At 43.8% G+C, this 17,127-nt stretch overlaps 1 protein-coding gene across 2 annotated transcripts; it reads right to left on the bottom strand.

The window, feature by feature from the left end:
- Positions 1 to 469: 469 nt before the first annotated feature.
- On the bottom strand, positions 470 to 16,261 carry CTCFL (CCCTC-binding factor like). Of its 2 annotated transcripts, XM_033094979.1 has the most exons (11): positions 15,716 to 16,261; positions 15,033 to 15,249; positions 14,359 to 14,361; positions 13,751 to 13,918; positions 13,301 to 13,434; positions 10,791 to 10,911; positions 9,965 to 10,114; positions 9,439 to 9,599; positions 6,383 to 6,565; positions 3,132 to 3,255; positions 1,794 to 1,942 (listed from the first exon to the last, which is right to left on the bottom strand). In XM_033094979.1, the coding sequence occupies exons 1-11, from the start codon at positions 16,259 to 16,261 to the stop codon at positions 1,794 to 1,796; spliced, it is 1,956 nt and encodes a 651-aa protein (XP_032950870.1). The 2 variants fall into 2 exon arrangements, with proteins under 2 accessions (XP_032950869.1, XP_032950870.1); XM_033094978.1 differs by lacking the exon at positions 14,359 to 14,361 and having other exon boundaries at positions 470 to 1,942; positions 15,701 to 16,261.
- Between the last annotated feature and the right edge of the window lie 866 nt (positions 16,262 to 17,127).

Genomic DNA, 17,127 nt, shown 5'->3' with positions numbered 1-17,127 from the left:
ACAGACCACATTTTGTTTACCCATTCAGCCATTCATGTGAGTTGTTTCCACCTTTTGGCTGTTGTGAATAAGGCTGCTATGAATACGGATGTGCAAGTATCTCTTCAAAACCCTGCTGTCAATTCTTTAGAGTATGAGATTGTTGGGTAATATGGTAGCTCTAGTTTTAATTTTTTGCAGAACCATCCTACTGTTTTCCAGAGGGGCTGCACCACTTTACATTGCCACCAACAGTGTATGAGGGTTCCAATCTCACCACGTCCTCACCAGGCAAAGAAGACATTTTTAAGAATCACTATTCACATATCACAAAGATAATTTCAAGTCATTTTATTGAGTCATGCAAAACGTCTTTAAACAACAATCAAAGAACAAGAAACCATTACAAAAGTTCAAAAAGTCACAATGACAGCATATAACAGACCATGGACCTGAAGTCTCACTACGTGAACTCAATTATTTGCTGCCATGAAGAGAATATAATGCCCTTCCTGCTGGGAAATCGCTTCCACATGTGTGCCTTATCCAGGGCTTCTGGGTTTGGGGTATTTTTAATAACAGTTCAGCGTTTTCAGAATCTGAATTTAGTTAACTCGATGGGAGAAATTCTTTCTCAATGTAGACGTATGTCAAATCACCATGATGTACACTTTAATATCTTACAATTTTATGTGTCAATTATACCTCAGTAAAGCTTAAAAAAATAATTTGAATTTAGGACCTATTCTTGATTTTAAAATGGGGGGGAAAAGTTCACAGTGAAAGCAAGTGTTGAGCTAGAAAGAAGAATATGGCTCATTATGAAGATAGGTACTATTTAATTTTAAGTACTAAAGAGACTTAAGTACTTAAAATTAAGTACTTATTTTAAGTACTTAATTAAGTACTTAATGCTGGTCTAAGGTGGGAAAAGAGGTCTTCAGTTGGTACAGAGAGAAATACTAGTGATAGGCTGTTGCAAAAAAGTACTAATTCTTTACAAGTGCACATTTTCATTATCAGATTTTAAAGTTTCTTCTCACCCTGCCAATTATTTTTAAAAACATAAACAAAGTTGTTTTAGCAAAACAAAAGGGTGATGAACTGCTATTCTTGTAAGTAATAATGGAATGTAACCGGGGGGTGTCCTACCTGCCAAAGAACATAATTAAGAAAGAATACAAAATCTAAAAGTAAACTTTACTCATATACCAAAGGAGAAAACATGTTAAACATCATTTTCTTGTCTAGCCTAGAGTTTTTCATCTTCTACTCAGTTGTTGTTTTTGGTATAACTTAAGGTCTTTTGCATTGAATTTCAGAACTAATTAAAAGTATTTTGATGGCTTTAGATTTTATGGAAAATTCATTTGTGTAAAAGAGGATATAAAATTAGTATTTTATGTTTAAAAATCATATTAGAAATATCAGGGGTGTGTACAATTCAACATAAGATTTCCCAGCTTTGACTGTTTGCCGAAGCACTAAGTAGCCTGTACTACGATCAAAGTAAGTGTCATCCCCAAATCACTGCTCATTTATTGTGGGGCCGCCTTGCCAGGATCGAGTGAATGAATTCATAGGTTTGAGGGGTTTATCCTCCAATTCAAGATGTGGGGCCCTTTACAAAATACCTGCAATGTTTTTTTGAAATAACCACTCAAAAATAGCCAAACAATTCTAGGCGCTCCCTGAAGCTTTTGATAAAATTGTGACCATCCATTTTCATGAACTTAATTGTTTCAAAGCAGATGCTAAGAGTTTCTAACCTGCTTTAAGAATTACGTGCTCCAAGCATGAAACCTGAACCTCTGTCACTTATCCAACACGTTGAGAATCATTTCACAGGTCACGTCTTCCTCGAGGTCCTCACTTCCCACGATGGTTTCTCCACAGCCCACAGGAACCACCTCTCCTGGGTACCGCTCTCCATTCACCAGGACTGCCTCCTCGGCAGCGGCTTCTTGGGGAAAAAGCACAGCGTCGGCACATTTAAAATACAGCCAAGAAATCAGCGCCAATTTCTTTTGGAAACAATCGCTGGATTTTTAACTTAGCAGCAGACAGTTTAGAAAACCATCTTTCCAGGGATAGCTCAGGACAAACGTTCTCATCTCCATTCTACTGGATGTCAGGGTTTCTCAACCTCAGCTCTACAGACAGTTAGGGGTGGGGTCATTCTGTGGCGGAGCTTTGCTTAAAAAAAACAACCAACAAAAACCGCAACACCCATTTAGGTGTCAAGAGGGGGCCTTTAGGTGCCTCATTAGCTGGTAAGTCACACATTTACATTGATGTTTCAGGATTTGTCCCACTTAGAGCATGTGGTCCAGGTGACCTGGCCTTGGGCTAGGAGTGGGAATTCACCTGTTTGTCTTCTCTAGGGGTGTCCAAACTGCGGCCCGCGGGCCAACTGCAGCCTGTGATCCATTGTTAATTGGCCCGCAGCAAATTCCAAAAATACATTTAGTTTACTTAAATAAACCAGGTGAGGCAATACGTACTTCACCTCAAGTGAGTGGCCCGGCTGTTTGTGTGTTTTACCGCATGTGGCCCTTGGTGAAAAACATTGAAAAAAGTTTGGACACCCCTGGTCTTCTCCAATAAACGACAGTGTCTGTAGTGGGCTGAACCCGAAAAAGACATGTCCACATCTTAACCCCCCAGACTTGTGAGTGTGACCTTATGTGAAATAAGGGTCTTTGAAGATATAATTAAGGATCTCGAGATGACTATAAGCCAGACACAGAGGAGAGGCCACGTGAGGACAGAGGCAGACACTGGGGTGATGCAGCCAAAAGCCAAGGAACAGAAAATGTCCCCCTAGGAGCCCATGTGGGGGTGGGGGTGCGGTGTGGACACCGCTTAGGGCTCCCAACTCACTTTCCCACTGTGTCCTCACTGCACTCCTGAGCAGTGGATACGTAACGAAACCCACTTTACCAATAACCAAAAGGGGTGAAATGAAGTTCAAAACCTGCCCCACGTGGGAGGAAGCAGCCAGAGAGCCGGGCTTGGGGCAGAGGGCTTTCTGGGGCCTACCACTTAAGGTTTCTGGGAGTGTCCCTGCATAGGAACACTCAGCACCCAGGAAAGTTTGTAACGAGAAAATCACTGTCAAATTAAAACCCAGTTCGTTTGAAACGAGATACCGTCTCTCTTGTCTGCCTCTTGCGGGATGGCTGGCTTCCTCTTTTTCATTCTTTTTCCTTTTCCTGAAGTGGTGGACTTCTCTTGGCCGGAGTTGCACTTCTTTGAGTGTGTCTGCATATTATTCTGTCGGAGAAGTGACACAGAATACAGAAGGAAAGTCATCATCACTGAAGGAATGTCATTTCAAAGCGCACAGTTAGAGACATGGGCTGGGGAAAACGGGGGGTAACATGTGCTTCTCACAATCTTGTACAAAAAAGATGAGTTTTTAGAGGTGATCCTTCCCATCATGTTTCGGTCTAGCCAAGAGCTGGCTTATTTTAAGTATTTCTTTATTACAGACATCCGCGAGAAGACAAAACTTATTTTTCTAGAACGTGTCTCCTCTCCAAAGCGAGGCTTGACGTTAAACCAGAAATTCAATATATTAGTCGATTTTATGAAAATCAGTAATATATCAAGAGATTTTACTGCCCTGCCACTTTCTCTCCTGACCTGCTAGGAAGTCATGAACACTACGTATGACATTCGGAATTAAAATGGGACGTCACAGATTTCCTAGCCAGGCCTAACGACATATTTGTATCCACGAACACTTAGGAAGATTTCAAACAAGTTAGAAAATTTTCACTATTTGAAAAGTCCATATGCTAACATAGGATAGTGGTGACATGTCATTAGAGTAGCTGATTATATAAAACACCCCACCTAACTTCCACCTGACTTCAGCCTCGGCCTCGGCAGGCCTGGATTCACATATAAGCGGAGAGGTAATGTTACCAGTTGTTTAAACTTCTTCCATTTTATGCTTATCCATAGGGGTTGGCAAACTATGGCCTCGGGGTCAAGTCTGCCAACTGTTTTTATAAAGCACGTGTTTTGGAACAAGCCGTGTTCCTTCATTTATGACTTGTCACCTATGGCTGCATTTGTGCTACAACCCCCGACGTGAGTAGCTGGGGCAGAAACAGTGTGGCCTGAGCAGCTGAAAACGTTCACTATCTGGCCCTTTACAGACAAAGTGTGCCAACACCTGGTTGTCATGATGGTTATGTACAAACAAAGCCTGTGGGGGTCAAGAATTCCTTTGAGGATTTAAGAGAGTTCCCTTCCCCAGAAAAGTGCTTGTACATCAGCACACCCACATCTCCCTACAGCTTCATGAAGTTCATGGTTAAGAACTTCTGATGTCAGTTTTGAATTAACCAACAAAACCAAAAACAGAGCCAACTTTTAAAAACCAAGTGGAGTAAATGTGTACTTTGGTGTCGTATCTGAAAAATCATTGCCATCCCCGAGGTCATCGACATTTTTTCCTATGTTATCTTCCAAGGAGTTTTATAGTTTTGTGTTTTATGTTTCGGTCTGTGGTCCATTTTCAGTTCACTTTCGTGAAGGGTATAAGGTCTGTGTCTAGATTTATTGATGTGGCTGTCCAGTTTTCCAGCTCCAGCTGTTGAAAAAACTATCTTCTCCCCCTCGTGTTGCCTTGGTGCCTCTGTCAAACACCAGAGGACTCTGATTATGGGAGGTCATCTTCTGGGCACTGTTCCGTTCCATGGTCTGTTCCCTTTGCGGCTGGTATGAATCATGCCGCTTTGAATATTTGTGTGCAAAGTTCTGTGTGGTCACACGTTTTCAGTTCTTTTGGGTATGTGCCTAGGAGAACTGCTTTATGTTCTCACACGGTAGCTTTATGTTTAACTATTTGAGAAACTGCCAGGCTGTCCCCCAAAGTGGCTTCACCCTTTTAAAATCCCACCAGCAACCCCTGAGGGCTCCAATTTTTTCACATCTTTTATTATCTGTCTCCTTTAATTGTGGCTGCCCCGATGGCTGGTTCTAGGGGTGTCTCATTGTGATTTTGATTTGCCTAGTGACTAAGGGTTTCAGGCATCTCTCATGAGCTTATTAGCCATTTGTGTAGCTTCTTTGGAGAAATGTCCATTTAGATCATCCGCCTGTTTTGCATTGGGTGTTTGTCTTTTTATGACTGAGTTACAAGAGTGCTTTATATATTCCAGATGTAAGTCCAAGTGTGCTTTCTTGTTTTTCACACTGAAGAGCAGCTTCTTTACAATGTTAACTCTTTACAGTTTTAACTCAGCATGAATGCTCCTGGAGCATCGCCACCACTTTTATTTGACATTTTGAACGAATAGCACTAACACTCCCGAGGTGGTCAGCCCACTGTGCTACCCCCAAACCACAACTACCCTCCCATTTTAAGACAAAAGAGGAAGTCTTCCCTCATAGAAACAGTCAGGTTCAGGTAATTCAAAACTTTGATAAAGTTAAGACTGCAGCATACATTGTGTCACGCTCTAGCTACTCATTTGTGGTGGTTTTAAAATGTCCACAAATTCTTTGATACTCCTCCTTTCTAAAGGGACTTCATGTTCCACCCCTTGAGTGGGGTGGGCTGGACTCAGTGATTTCTGCCGAATGAACAGAAGTAACGTTGTCGCTTTTAAGAATAGGTGACAAAGGGCACTGTGGCTTCCTCCTTGCACACTCGAGCGGCCCAACGGAGAGGTCCACTTGCTGAGGAACTGAGGCCTCCTGCCAAAAGCCATGGAGGGCGCCGTCTTGGAAGTGGCCCCACCAGCCATCAGGTGGTGCAGCCCCAGCCGACGTCCCAATGGAACCTCATGACGGACCTGGAGCCAGAACCACCCAACCAAGCTATTCCCAAACTCCTGACCCCCATTTCGTGTGAGGTACTAAATGTTTGTCATATTAACCATAAGTTCCAAGATAATTTGTTACGCAGCAATAGGTAATTAATACAACACCTGAAAAGAAGAAAACTAAAGAGTAAATGCTCTTCTTAGCACAGTATCCACAACGCTACGCCAAGGACAACTACGAAACATTTTGAAAATTGCGTTCTCTCTGTGTAGTAGCCTAAATCTAATTCACAGGAACAATTTAAAATCTTACACTGAAATCAAGGGTTCTCTTGTCTGTAGACTTTGGGGGGAGTCTGAGAACTCCCTAAAACTATTTGCAAGGTGTTTGTAGGATTGTCTTCTTTCACAAGAAGGGGAGACCACACTTTTATAAGATTTTCAAGAGTTTTGTGATGCCAAGAAACTAATAACCGTTTCCCTAAGGCGTGACGGATGATATATTAATTCCTGGCAAGTTTCTATAATCTAGGGGGTTTAAAGTCCCCTAGTGTGGCACTGAGCCTGTGAGATACAGGGACCTTTTCTAGGGGGCTTTGTGGTGACTTAAGTAAGCTTACCCAGCGGGAAAAGGCTCTGCCACACTTGGGGCACTCGTACACAGTTGGGATGAAATTTGTATTATGGTGTTTCTTGACGTGAACATTTAGAAGTTGCTTCTGTCGGAAACATTTATTGCAGGAGTGGCAGACAAATGGTTTCTCTCCAGTGTGGGTACGGATGTGAACTGTCATATGACGTTCCTAAGAGGAATGGAGAAGAACACAAACAGCTTAGCTACAGACAGGGATTTAATTTTGTCTCAGACATTATGTATCATATACCCTTTCTTTTCCTTCCCAAAGATGAGCTCACTATTAAGAAAAATCACAGCAAACACATTCTCAACACAGAACCCTTATGGTAGGAGCACCAACTAGCCGTCTATGAAACACAGGCCCAGCCACGAGGTTACAAAATTCTCACAATTCCCAGCTGGTCCCACAATCCCACAGGGGATGGGGGAGAACGTACCCTGGGGACTGAAACAATCATTTTTCCTTCCAAAAGCGCTCATGTATTTGGAGGCCTTGTTCTAAATTATTTGCAATGACCTGCGTTTACAAAGGGCAGATGGAACCTGCAAACTTAAAAATTGAATCTCAGAGTTTAAAGTCAGTGGACACGTGGGAGCCCCTTGCACTTCCGGACAGTGTGATAACAAATCTTAACGTCGACTTCAAAGCATAATGGTGGAAATAATTGTTCTTAGCAAAGAAATAACCAGACATTTTAACTAGGATTTAGATGCGTAAGGAACCTGGGGAATCAGAACAAAACTATATATAATGTTAAGTTATATCCATACGCGTATATATATATGCATGTGCGTATATACACACACACACAGTCAAGCACATTTTATTTCTTTCATTTAAAAGCTACGATTATTCAGATGAAACACACGGCCACGTCTGCATTACTGTTCACAACCTAACTGACAGCCGCTCTCCTCGTCTTCCTCTCACGAACACCTTCTTCCCCATACACCCCTCCCCGTCCCCCTCCTTTCCCCCCTCCCCGCAGGAGCACTGCCTGGTCTCCCTGCTGGGAATCAGGTCCAACCTGGGAGCCCAGCATTTGGGAGCACAGTGTGCAGAGTGCCCAGCAGTGTCCAGCCTCATCTCTGGCCTCAAGGTGCCTGGTCTGCTCTCTGCGCCCCATCACTGGGGTTTACCCTCCCTGGGGTCCCCTCCTCCTCCCCAAGTCTTGTCCATCTTCCGGGAAGCTCTCCTGGTTCATCTGAACAAATGTGAGCCTGGGACTCAGAAACTTCCAATGCTCAAAGTCTACTGGGAAAACGCTCTTTTCCTTATTCAAAGCATTTACTATTTATAGCCCACACTGAGAAACACAATAAGCACTGACTTCCACCTTTGGTAACTGGGCAGAACATTCAACGCTTCAAGACAACGGTTCTCGAGCTTTTGGTCTTAGGACCCTTTACACTCTTAAAAATTAACACCCCAAGGAACTTTTGTTTATGGTGTGGTATCTATTAATATTGACTGTATTAGAAATCAAAACTGAGAAGTTAAAAAATATGAAAAATGCCTATTCGGTTAAAAATAGCGACAAACCAACTACATGTTAATGTATTTCTATAAATACATTATTATCTATTTTTCAAAACAAAAACACTTATATCTGGCTTAACAGGTATATCTGGCTTAACAGGCTGCCAGTTAAAATATAGGCTGCACTATTTGCAACATACTTCTATACAAAGGTATTGTTTATCTGAAATTCAAATTTAATTGGTTATCCCGTATGTTTATTTCTAAGACTGGCAGCCTTATGAAAAGAAGGCGGCCTGATTGTCAGCCCCGCCTGTGCCTTCAGTCTGCCGGGGTGTGTAGTTGTACTTGAGACAGAGGAAGAAAAGCTCCTCTCACAGATACGCAGCCGGAAAAAGGAGCAGGATTGTAATAGCTTTTTCAACTAATGTGGACATTCTTCTCTGATACCACACCAAAACTCAACAAGTGGTGAAAATGTGGCACCTAAAATGATTATGCCAGTGATTTTTTTTTGTACTCTGTTACATTAAAATCTGTTGATCTATTTTATACTTTGAATGGATCTTTTACCCATGTGTGCTTTTCTAAAATAGTGGATTGGTCATTTGCAAAACAGTTTGCTGAGTTACAGAGAGCTTCTGAATGTGGACACATTTCCTTATACTATATAAAAAACTGCTTTCTTCAAGTCACTCCAATCTCATTAGAAAAGTCTTTAAGTATTAGAAAGATGTCAAGCTCATGGTGGTGGATATGTTTTCCAAAATTCTAATTCCAATTTCCCCTTGAAAGCTGAAGTGTATCCTTGGGAACACATTGTGTTTTCCTGAAAGTGATGAGTTCACTTTATTTACTTTCAAGAAAAAGGTCTTGGCTACCGCCAGATGTCCCAAAACTGAATACGCAGAGTTTGTCACTTTTCTTTCAAGTGAAAATAGTGGTTCGTGAAAAAGTGGCTAGTTGAGCAAGCAACTCAAACAATCCCACAGGCGCTTTCCTCCCAACAACCATCCTGCCTCACAAGACAGCAAAGGTGCTTTACACCAACTTCCCAGAATACGGAAAAGGTAGGTCCTCAGGGTCAAGACTGAGTCAAGTGCATAACTTTCACTGCTCCATCAAGGACTTCCTTAAGTAAAACTGCACTTTATTTTTGCTGCCAGTGCATGGAGGCTAAGGAAGAGCACAGTGGTGACCAGTCCTGTCTGGGGTCACTGCTTTGATGCATATTAAGGCACTTTCATTGCTTTTGCAGTGTCAGTGCCAATGTCAACACAGCAAAAAGGGCAAAGAACATGCTGGCATTCATTAATTAATGACAATAACTTTGATCTTATGGCCCTGATTGGTTTCGAGGACCTCTAGGGTCTATGAACTGTTAAGCACTGTTGCTTTAATTTATCGGCTCATAGCTGCCTTCTGGTTATTATGAATAGTTTTTCCTAAAGCAAAACTTTGTTCAATATTCAAAGGGATAGAGAATCCCACTCCCGCCCTCCCTTCTTCCATATTCCACTGCCTCCCGCCACCTCCCCAAGTTGACTGAAACATAGTACCTGCTTGCAGGCATAGCTGCAGTATTCACACTTGAACTTTTTCTCGTTTTTATGAGTTTTCTGGTGCTGAATGAAGTCATAGCGTTCGTGGAAGACAGCAGAACAGTAGCGGCAGTTCAACCCTGTATCTCTGTAAGTATGCAGGTTGCGCAAATGGACCCCTAAAATAGTTACAGGACATTATATACGGGAAGAGTATTATTTTCCATTAGGCTGATCTCCCCCTACCCTCTAAACCAGGGTTTCCCACTCTCAGCGCTATTAGCATTTGGAGCTGGCTGATTCCTTCTTGGGTGGGCCGTCCTGGGTAGGATGTTTAGCAGCATTCCTGGCTTCTATCCACTAGATGCCAGTAGCATCCTTTCTTCCCCAGTTGTGACAACCAAATGCTACGAAACTGCACGTATGCAATCCAACCACCAGATGGCACCATAGGACTCCCAGAAGAAAACTTCCGGTCTGCCTCCCTGGAGTCAGGCCCCAAGGCTCCCAAAGTTTCCCTGTAGCAGGAAGTTCATTAACTCACGTAGGTCGCTCTTCCTTGCAATGACTGCAGCGCAATGTGGACACTGGTACTTGGGGACGTTCTCGCTGTGCTTCTGCAGAATGTGTATTTTCATGGTTCCACTCTGGGTGAAGCGCGCGTGGCAGACATGGCATTCGTAGGGCTTCTCACCTGTCACACGGTGACAAAGATGACCCTATGCAGAGTAGCTTTACCCACAGGCCCCGACCCTCACCAAAGGACACCCAGAGCTGAAAGCTTGTCTTTTGTTCTCTGAGTTCCATCTTTAACCCCTCTCATCTGTTTATCCCCAATTAGTACAAAATTCTTAAATTGAGCCCAGACAATGTTACATCAAGTACAGCTGTGGACAATGACCCGAAGGGCAACTCTTGTACCATCTGGTGGCTACTCCTCCATTAGACAGATCCCTAGGTCCTAATCTTGGTTTAAAGATCTAAGAAATACACGTGAACACATTCTTTATATAACATAATATAAAGAGTAAGTGCACTATGAAACCAGTATACTCTGCTGCACGGTTTGCCTTCAAGTTGAAGGGTGAATTAAGGCGTCCACTTTTAATTCCTAAAAAACCTAGGGAAGCAAACCCTTGATGGCATCTTCCTTGTTACAGTGGGGTGACAGCGCAGCGTTTATGTGGGCTCCCTGGGCCCTAAATCAACACGAAGGTGCAGATCAGAATCCCCATGCCAAAAAGGCATGGAGAAAGTCACTTTGACACTTGAATTTTAATTTGGCCACTGAAGAGTAAGTTTTTACAAACTCACTTTTGAAAACGAAACTGTGCTTTAGGTACTTGGCCTTCAGCTTGCGGGACTTTTACCTGAGTGCGTCCTCATGTGTCGTTTCAGTTTGTAGGTGTCTTTGCTGGCATAGCTGCACAGACAGCACTGAAAGGGACGCTCGCCCGTGTGTGACCGGATGTGACGCTTCAGCTTACTCGCCTAATAAACACATGGAAGGTATTTATCACCAGAGAAACCTGAAAGCTGTAGATCCAATTAACCAGCATTATAAAGAAGTAGTTAAGTTAGTCCGATTTTAATGCCAGAACACATTTCCCACACTGAAACACCTGAGAAAGCCAGTTCTTTTTATTTTGTATAACGGATGATGTTTTTCATTTGATGTGTGTACATAAGATCCTTTGAGAATAATCAGCAGTAGTTTCAAGAGACTCTCACATTCAACTTCACTTTACACAGAGAAAATGGAAATCTTGCTTTTCAGTGCTACACATAATTTTATTTTCATTTCTAAGGCAACTTACGCTCAATACGGCTGTGAAGTTTAGACCATGCCGTAGAAACACAGAGGTCAGAACGTTTTTGTTTGCATAAATCGAGTGAGAATCTTGAAACATTAGCGCTTTAACGGCTGACATCTAGCTGAGGCACTTCAGAGCTCCAAGTTCTGTGTGCTTTGCTGGTACATGAATGGAGAAAGGCCTTACTTGCTATTAAAGACAAAGCTTTAATGTTCCTAGTTTCTTTATAACAAGTAACTTTTCAGTAGAAGAACAGAAATTCTAATTTGATTAATTACATATCCCAGACAATTAGGTAAAAGGGAAAGAACGTATTACCTCCCATTTGAGCATTTGTTGCCTGACTGTTGTGTTGCCGTCCAGAACTGTCCTTATTCTGGGCTCACTTCCTGTAGGCCCTTATCTATCTCCCCTCAGCTGAACAGAGGGCTTTCACTACACTCGGGCTACACAGCAGCTCTGCCTGTGATCTCAGGATGGCTACACTTGGTCTGGTTCCCCAATATGTGACAAGCGCATAAGCCCGAAGAACATTCAAGAATAAAAGACTTAGAATGGAAACCAAGATCCAAATGGAAAAATTTAGATTTTTAGAAGAAAAGTGGAGGTCTTCAAGTAGATCAGAGAGCAAAACAAAAATAATTTTTTAAATAATAGCATGAAAGTTTTGATGAGTGATAAGGAGGCTGTGTGTAAACCTTCCCTGGATGGCTTTGCAGGGGAAGATGAGGGGAGGAGGGGAGTTCTAAAACTTTCACAAGCCCGTGTTATCTGTACCATATCTCCGATGTGTTCCTGCTAGCATATGTATAAAGAACTGGTGTGGGGGTGCAGGGAACTTAGGCCGTCCCCCTTTAAAACAGACCAGCATGGCAACACTTGGAAACTGCAAAAAGGGGGTGGTGGTGTCATGGCAGCCGTGGACGGTCCATATGCTGAGATCGACCAGTCCACTGGCTGCATGCAGACTGCTGACCCTGGAGGAGGGTCTCAGTGGACCTCGGAAGTTTGCTCTGCAAACTGGCAGGATGCCAACGAAAGTCCACTTCAAGCTTAGGAGTCTCAGATGGCTTTGCCCCTTGAAACCTTCATTTTGTGTTTTCAAACTACAGCCACAACCTTTAACTCAGATGAGAAATACTTTTTAAAAATAGTTAAGAGCAGAAAAGAATTCTTGGAATCAGCTTCTAACCCTGTCCATGAAATTTCCCCATTTATGAAACGTGGTTGCATCATTACTGTATTTAAACTTGAGTCGTGTGCCCTTTCGCTTAATTCCGCTCAAGTGTATTATCCTTTCCCAACAGGCTTCAGAATCAGGGCCCGGCAGACATCCTGACACACAGTGGAGACCTCAAAAATAACTGTCGAAAACTGACACTAACAGTAATTGTAATGTTCTGTTCTTTCATTTTGAGCTGCTAAAGCTGCTAGAAGGGCTAAAGGAAACAATCCAGTTGAAGTGACCAGGACACATAACTGAAGTCTGAAAAAGGTGGTTTCTCTGTGAGAAGAACGGAAATGACTACCGTGTTTCTCCGAAAATAAGACCTAACCTGACAATCGGCTCTAATAAAGACGCGTGAGAGCCGATTGTCCAGCTAGGTCTTATTTTCTGGGAAACACGGTATGTCTAAATCTTCGAGCAAGTTGCTTTGTATCTGACCGAGTGCCACTGAGGTAAGCTAATTCAGACTGGGTCTGTGTTCCATGCTAGAGCAAATACATTTTGATTCTGTGGAACGAAGCGCCACATAAAAGGCTAGGTAGAACTCTGAACACAATTGGAGAATTATTTCTCAAGTACCACATGTGGTTTCATTTGTAATTTGTACACCCTTACCTACTGCTTTCACTAGATGGTAATCAAAGAAAAAAGATCCAATTTTCTATTTTCAATTTAGAAAACAGAATGAGTCTTATTTCCTGCATAGATTTTATATGAATAACATCTTTAATAAAACCTATTTTGTAAGAGATTCTACTGTGAATTTGACTTCACATAACTTTTACTGCAATTTCTTAGTAAGACGCCACAAAGCTTTACATACAAGAGTTGGACTTACTTCTACGCTCGCATACTTGCACATGGAACATTTAAAGGGTTTCTCATGAGTGTGTTTATAACGTCTGTGTCGGACAAGCTCTCCACTGGTAACAAACGCCATGTCGCAATCACCACACTTGTAGGGCCTGGTTCCTGTAAAATCACATAGTTCATCCTTTTAAACAAGAATTAACTATAAGAATTAACTACAAATTTCCCTAAAAACGTTTAATTTTATAAATTACACTGTCTCAAAATGCTTTAAAAATGAAGAAGAGGCTCTTTAAAGCATAACTGCCCCAGGTAAAGGTGAGAAAAATCTTTGTAAGAGTCAATGTTTTTAACTGAAAGGGAAGAAAAGAAGATAAAACTAAAGTCTGAAACGATAAAGTAGAAGTAGTTGGATTATTCACATTCTTACAGCCTGGACACACATCATTCAAGGAAACCCCCCTCGCAGTGATTTTACCTGTGTGGGTATTGAGGTGGTTCCTGAGAAGAGTAACAGTACGGAAAGCTTTCAGACAAAGGTGACATATGTGGGGCTTTTCAGTGCTGTGTGTTTTCATATGACGATTTAAACTTGAAATTCTGGAAGAGGTGAACATGCACAAATCACAGTGGAAGCTTCGTTTTCCTGCAGGAAGGAGATACAGAATTTATTCATAAAAACCTTCCTTTAAATGTTCAAATTCCATTTGGGGGTGATGAAAACCTTCTGGAATGGTGGCACAAACTTGTGAATATATTAAAAACCTGGAAATGAGCTAGGAATTGGGGACTTGGGGGTACAATCTCTCGTTTTACATATATGAGAAACTACTGTATAGCAAGGGTTTCAAACTCAACCACCTATTGTAGCCAGGGGCAATACCCAAATGAACAACTTGACCACATGTAAGAAGGGACAGTGGGGGCAGTGTGACTTCCTAACTGAGTCACTTCCCAGCCCTGGCCACCCGTTGCTGGAAGGAGGAAACAGAGCCAAGTGTTGCCAGACACGGCTTTTTAAAAAAGAGCTAGAAATTGAGATGGGTGTGTGTGTGTGTGTGTGTGTGTGTGTGTGTGTGTCTGAACTCTCTTGATTTAAACAAGTGAGAAACTTTTTTTTTTTTTAAAGCCGAACAAATAATTTGCGGGTCAAATTCATCCTGTGGGCTGCCAACATTTAATCTCAGTTGTAACATGGCTTTAATATAACTTCAAGGTCCTTCTTTAATCTGGCCTGATGTCCCTCTTTGAACACCCATCCATGTGGCTCTCACAACACATTGGAGCCGGCACCCTCATTAGGAAGCTACACCCGCAGGACACGTCTTGCTGCCTGGGACTGTGATCGCCCTTCTTACTGGTTTCTGAGTCCTATTTCCTTGGCTACACTTCCCTTCCTTCTTGCCCTGAAGCATTTGCTCTTGTCCCCAATATCCCATGCCCCACCAAAAAAAAAAAAAAAAAAAAAATGGGGCTGCCAATTTTTTTTTAGGAAGATCAGGGCCCAACCTTCTATTTACGAGCACAGTGCTTTGCAGGAACATTTTTACTATGTTTTCAAAACATGTGTGTGCAAAATACAAAACTCTTTTGGATTTGCTTCACAACACAGAACACGGTTTAAAATATCTCCTGTGTCCTGGTATTTCAAAAGCAACTAAAAGTCAACCACTTAAAACTGTAGTGACCATTTCCTGCCGTTAAACATACACAGCCGCCCATTCCGGGCACGGTGTCTCACCCAAAACAAACTGGCCTACCCTGGGTCTTATTTTGAATTTTTGCCGAGTTGTCTTTTCCCACATGTGGTTGACTGGATGCAGGTTTGTCTTCCGGTTCTTCAATGTTTAAGTTTGAAATTGTCAGGACGATCTCATTTCTTCTTTCATCTCCCGGCCTTGCTTCCACTAGGAAGAATTGCTTTTCATCAACTCGTCCTTCAGCCGGCGGCTGGATTTCCTCCTGGCCTCTCTCAAACTAATAAACAAAAATGAGTATTCAAACAAACACAACACTATGAATTACAATCTGATTCTACTCTTGGCCTGGATGAAACTGAGGAACACAGAAAGAAAAAAGTGAAAGTAGCCCAGAAGATTGTCCATTGTACCTGATATGTGTAAGCCGTAATTATTAAGCATCAATGGTTTTAGTGGTGAAAAGCACTATTTTAAAAAAAACAAAACAAAAAAAACCCACAATGCGCCTTATAGTATGTATTCTAATTAGCGTAACTTGTTAAACTCTTAAAAAAAGAACACGAGGTCCCCCAGGATTTTCCTGGGAATTATGTTGACGGTGTTTAACTTTAAACTGCTTGTCCATATATTATATCACATTGAGGGCAACTTAAAAGGAGAATCACTTTCTGTTTGTTTTTGTTTTTTTCCCCCATGGAAGGGGTCCCTTTTTTAAAAACCAGCAATACCTTCCTCAATCCCACGCCTTCGTCCGGGCTCGCTGCAGATTTACTGTCCTCACCGGCCACAGCCACGTGCTCCTCCAGAACGTGAAACTCCATCAACTCCACCTCCTGCAGCGAGTACACCTCGTCGTGCAGGTGAATGGCCACGCACTGGTGCAGGCTCTGCTGGGACCCCTCCCCAAGCCACAGCAGCGACTGCAGCCCACTGCCGGTCTGCGGCACCACGGCCTGCATCCCTGCTTGGTGCTGTGGCAGCAGCCAGCCCACCTCCTGCAATGCCACGTCATCCGAACTGAGGTGCACTGCCTGCAGGGCCAGCACATGCTTCTCACTGTCCTCCGTGGTGGCTAGCGCCAGCCCCTGCCCTCCCCCCGGGATCCCAGTCTGGAGGGCCCCAGGGGTGCATTCGGCCTCCATCTCTCCAGGGCGTGGGTGTTCCTTCACTCTGCACACTCCGTCCTTTTCCTTCTCTTCCTCCTCCTCAGAGGCTTTTTCCGGCATCATCTCCAGTTCTTTGATTTTGGTGAACTGCTCCAAAGGATCAGAGACCTCTGTCCCTGCCATTCTGGCGGCCTGTTTGAGAAAGAAGCAAGCGGCCTCGACAGGGCACTGTGGGGTTTGGGCCTACCAGGCTTTGGGGCTGATCAAGGTGTGACGAGATTCTGGCCTCAGAAGGCTTTAGGCCTCGTAGGGGTCAAGGCTAAATTGATTCACTGAGAGGGGCTGAGCCTAAGCAGGATTTAGGCTAAAGCAGGTGGTTCAGAAGATTCTGGAACCAACAGATTTGGGCCTGGGCATGCTTTCCGCACATGCACATTCTAGGCCTAGCAGCAAGGTGGGGCCCAAGCGAGCTTTCCACCATTGCACAATTCCAGATTGAGCACCGTTTGCGCCACGCAGGCTTCGGAACTAGAACCTCTAGGCCAGGACCACTTGGCTGAGCAAGTCTGAGGCCAGGCACATGCACTTTTCAGGCTTGGGGCGAACCCCACTCCCAGCCCCTCCCTGGCCCGGCCCCTCTGCGTAGCCGATTCGGCCTTTCCCGCCATTCCTCCCACCCACCCACACACGCAGAGCAGCTTGGAGCAGGCTGGAGTCTTGCCCCCTGCAGCGCCCTTCACCTGGGAGGCGTGGCCTTGGTGCCTGACCCACCCCGTCCGGGGAGCTGCGGTCTCTAGCTGCGCGCAGCAGGCCACTGGCCACCAGAGGCCCCCTGGGCACGAGGCTCCAGGACGGCTGTGCGCAGGCGCAGGGCGGAAAAAGGGGGGTGGGGTGGCGTGCAAGGGGCGGAGCCAGGTGGGGGAGGGGGGTGACGGACGATGGGGGATGTACCTTCAGGGAGTACTGAGACCTGGGGGTGGGGAATGGATGAGGAGAGGCAATAGAAGAGGACCTGAAGGGGGCGCTGAGAAACCTGGGGGGATGAATAT

The sequence above is a fragment of the Rhinolophus ferrumequinum genome, chromosome 23, assembly GCF_004115265.2.
Source record: "Rhinolophus ferrumequinum isolate MPI-CBG mRhiFer1 chromosome 23, mRhiFer1_v1.p, whole genome shotgun sequence".
Classification (NCBI taxonomy): Eukaryota; Metazoa; Chordata; class Mammalia; order Chiroptera; family Rhinolophidae; genus Rhinolophus; species Rhinolophus ferrumequinum.
This window is presented reverse-complemented; position numbering and strand designations above follow the sequence as displayed.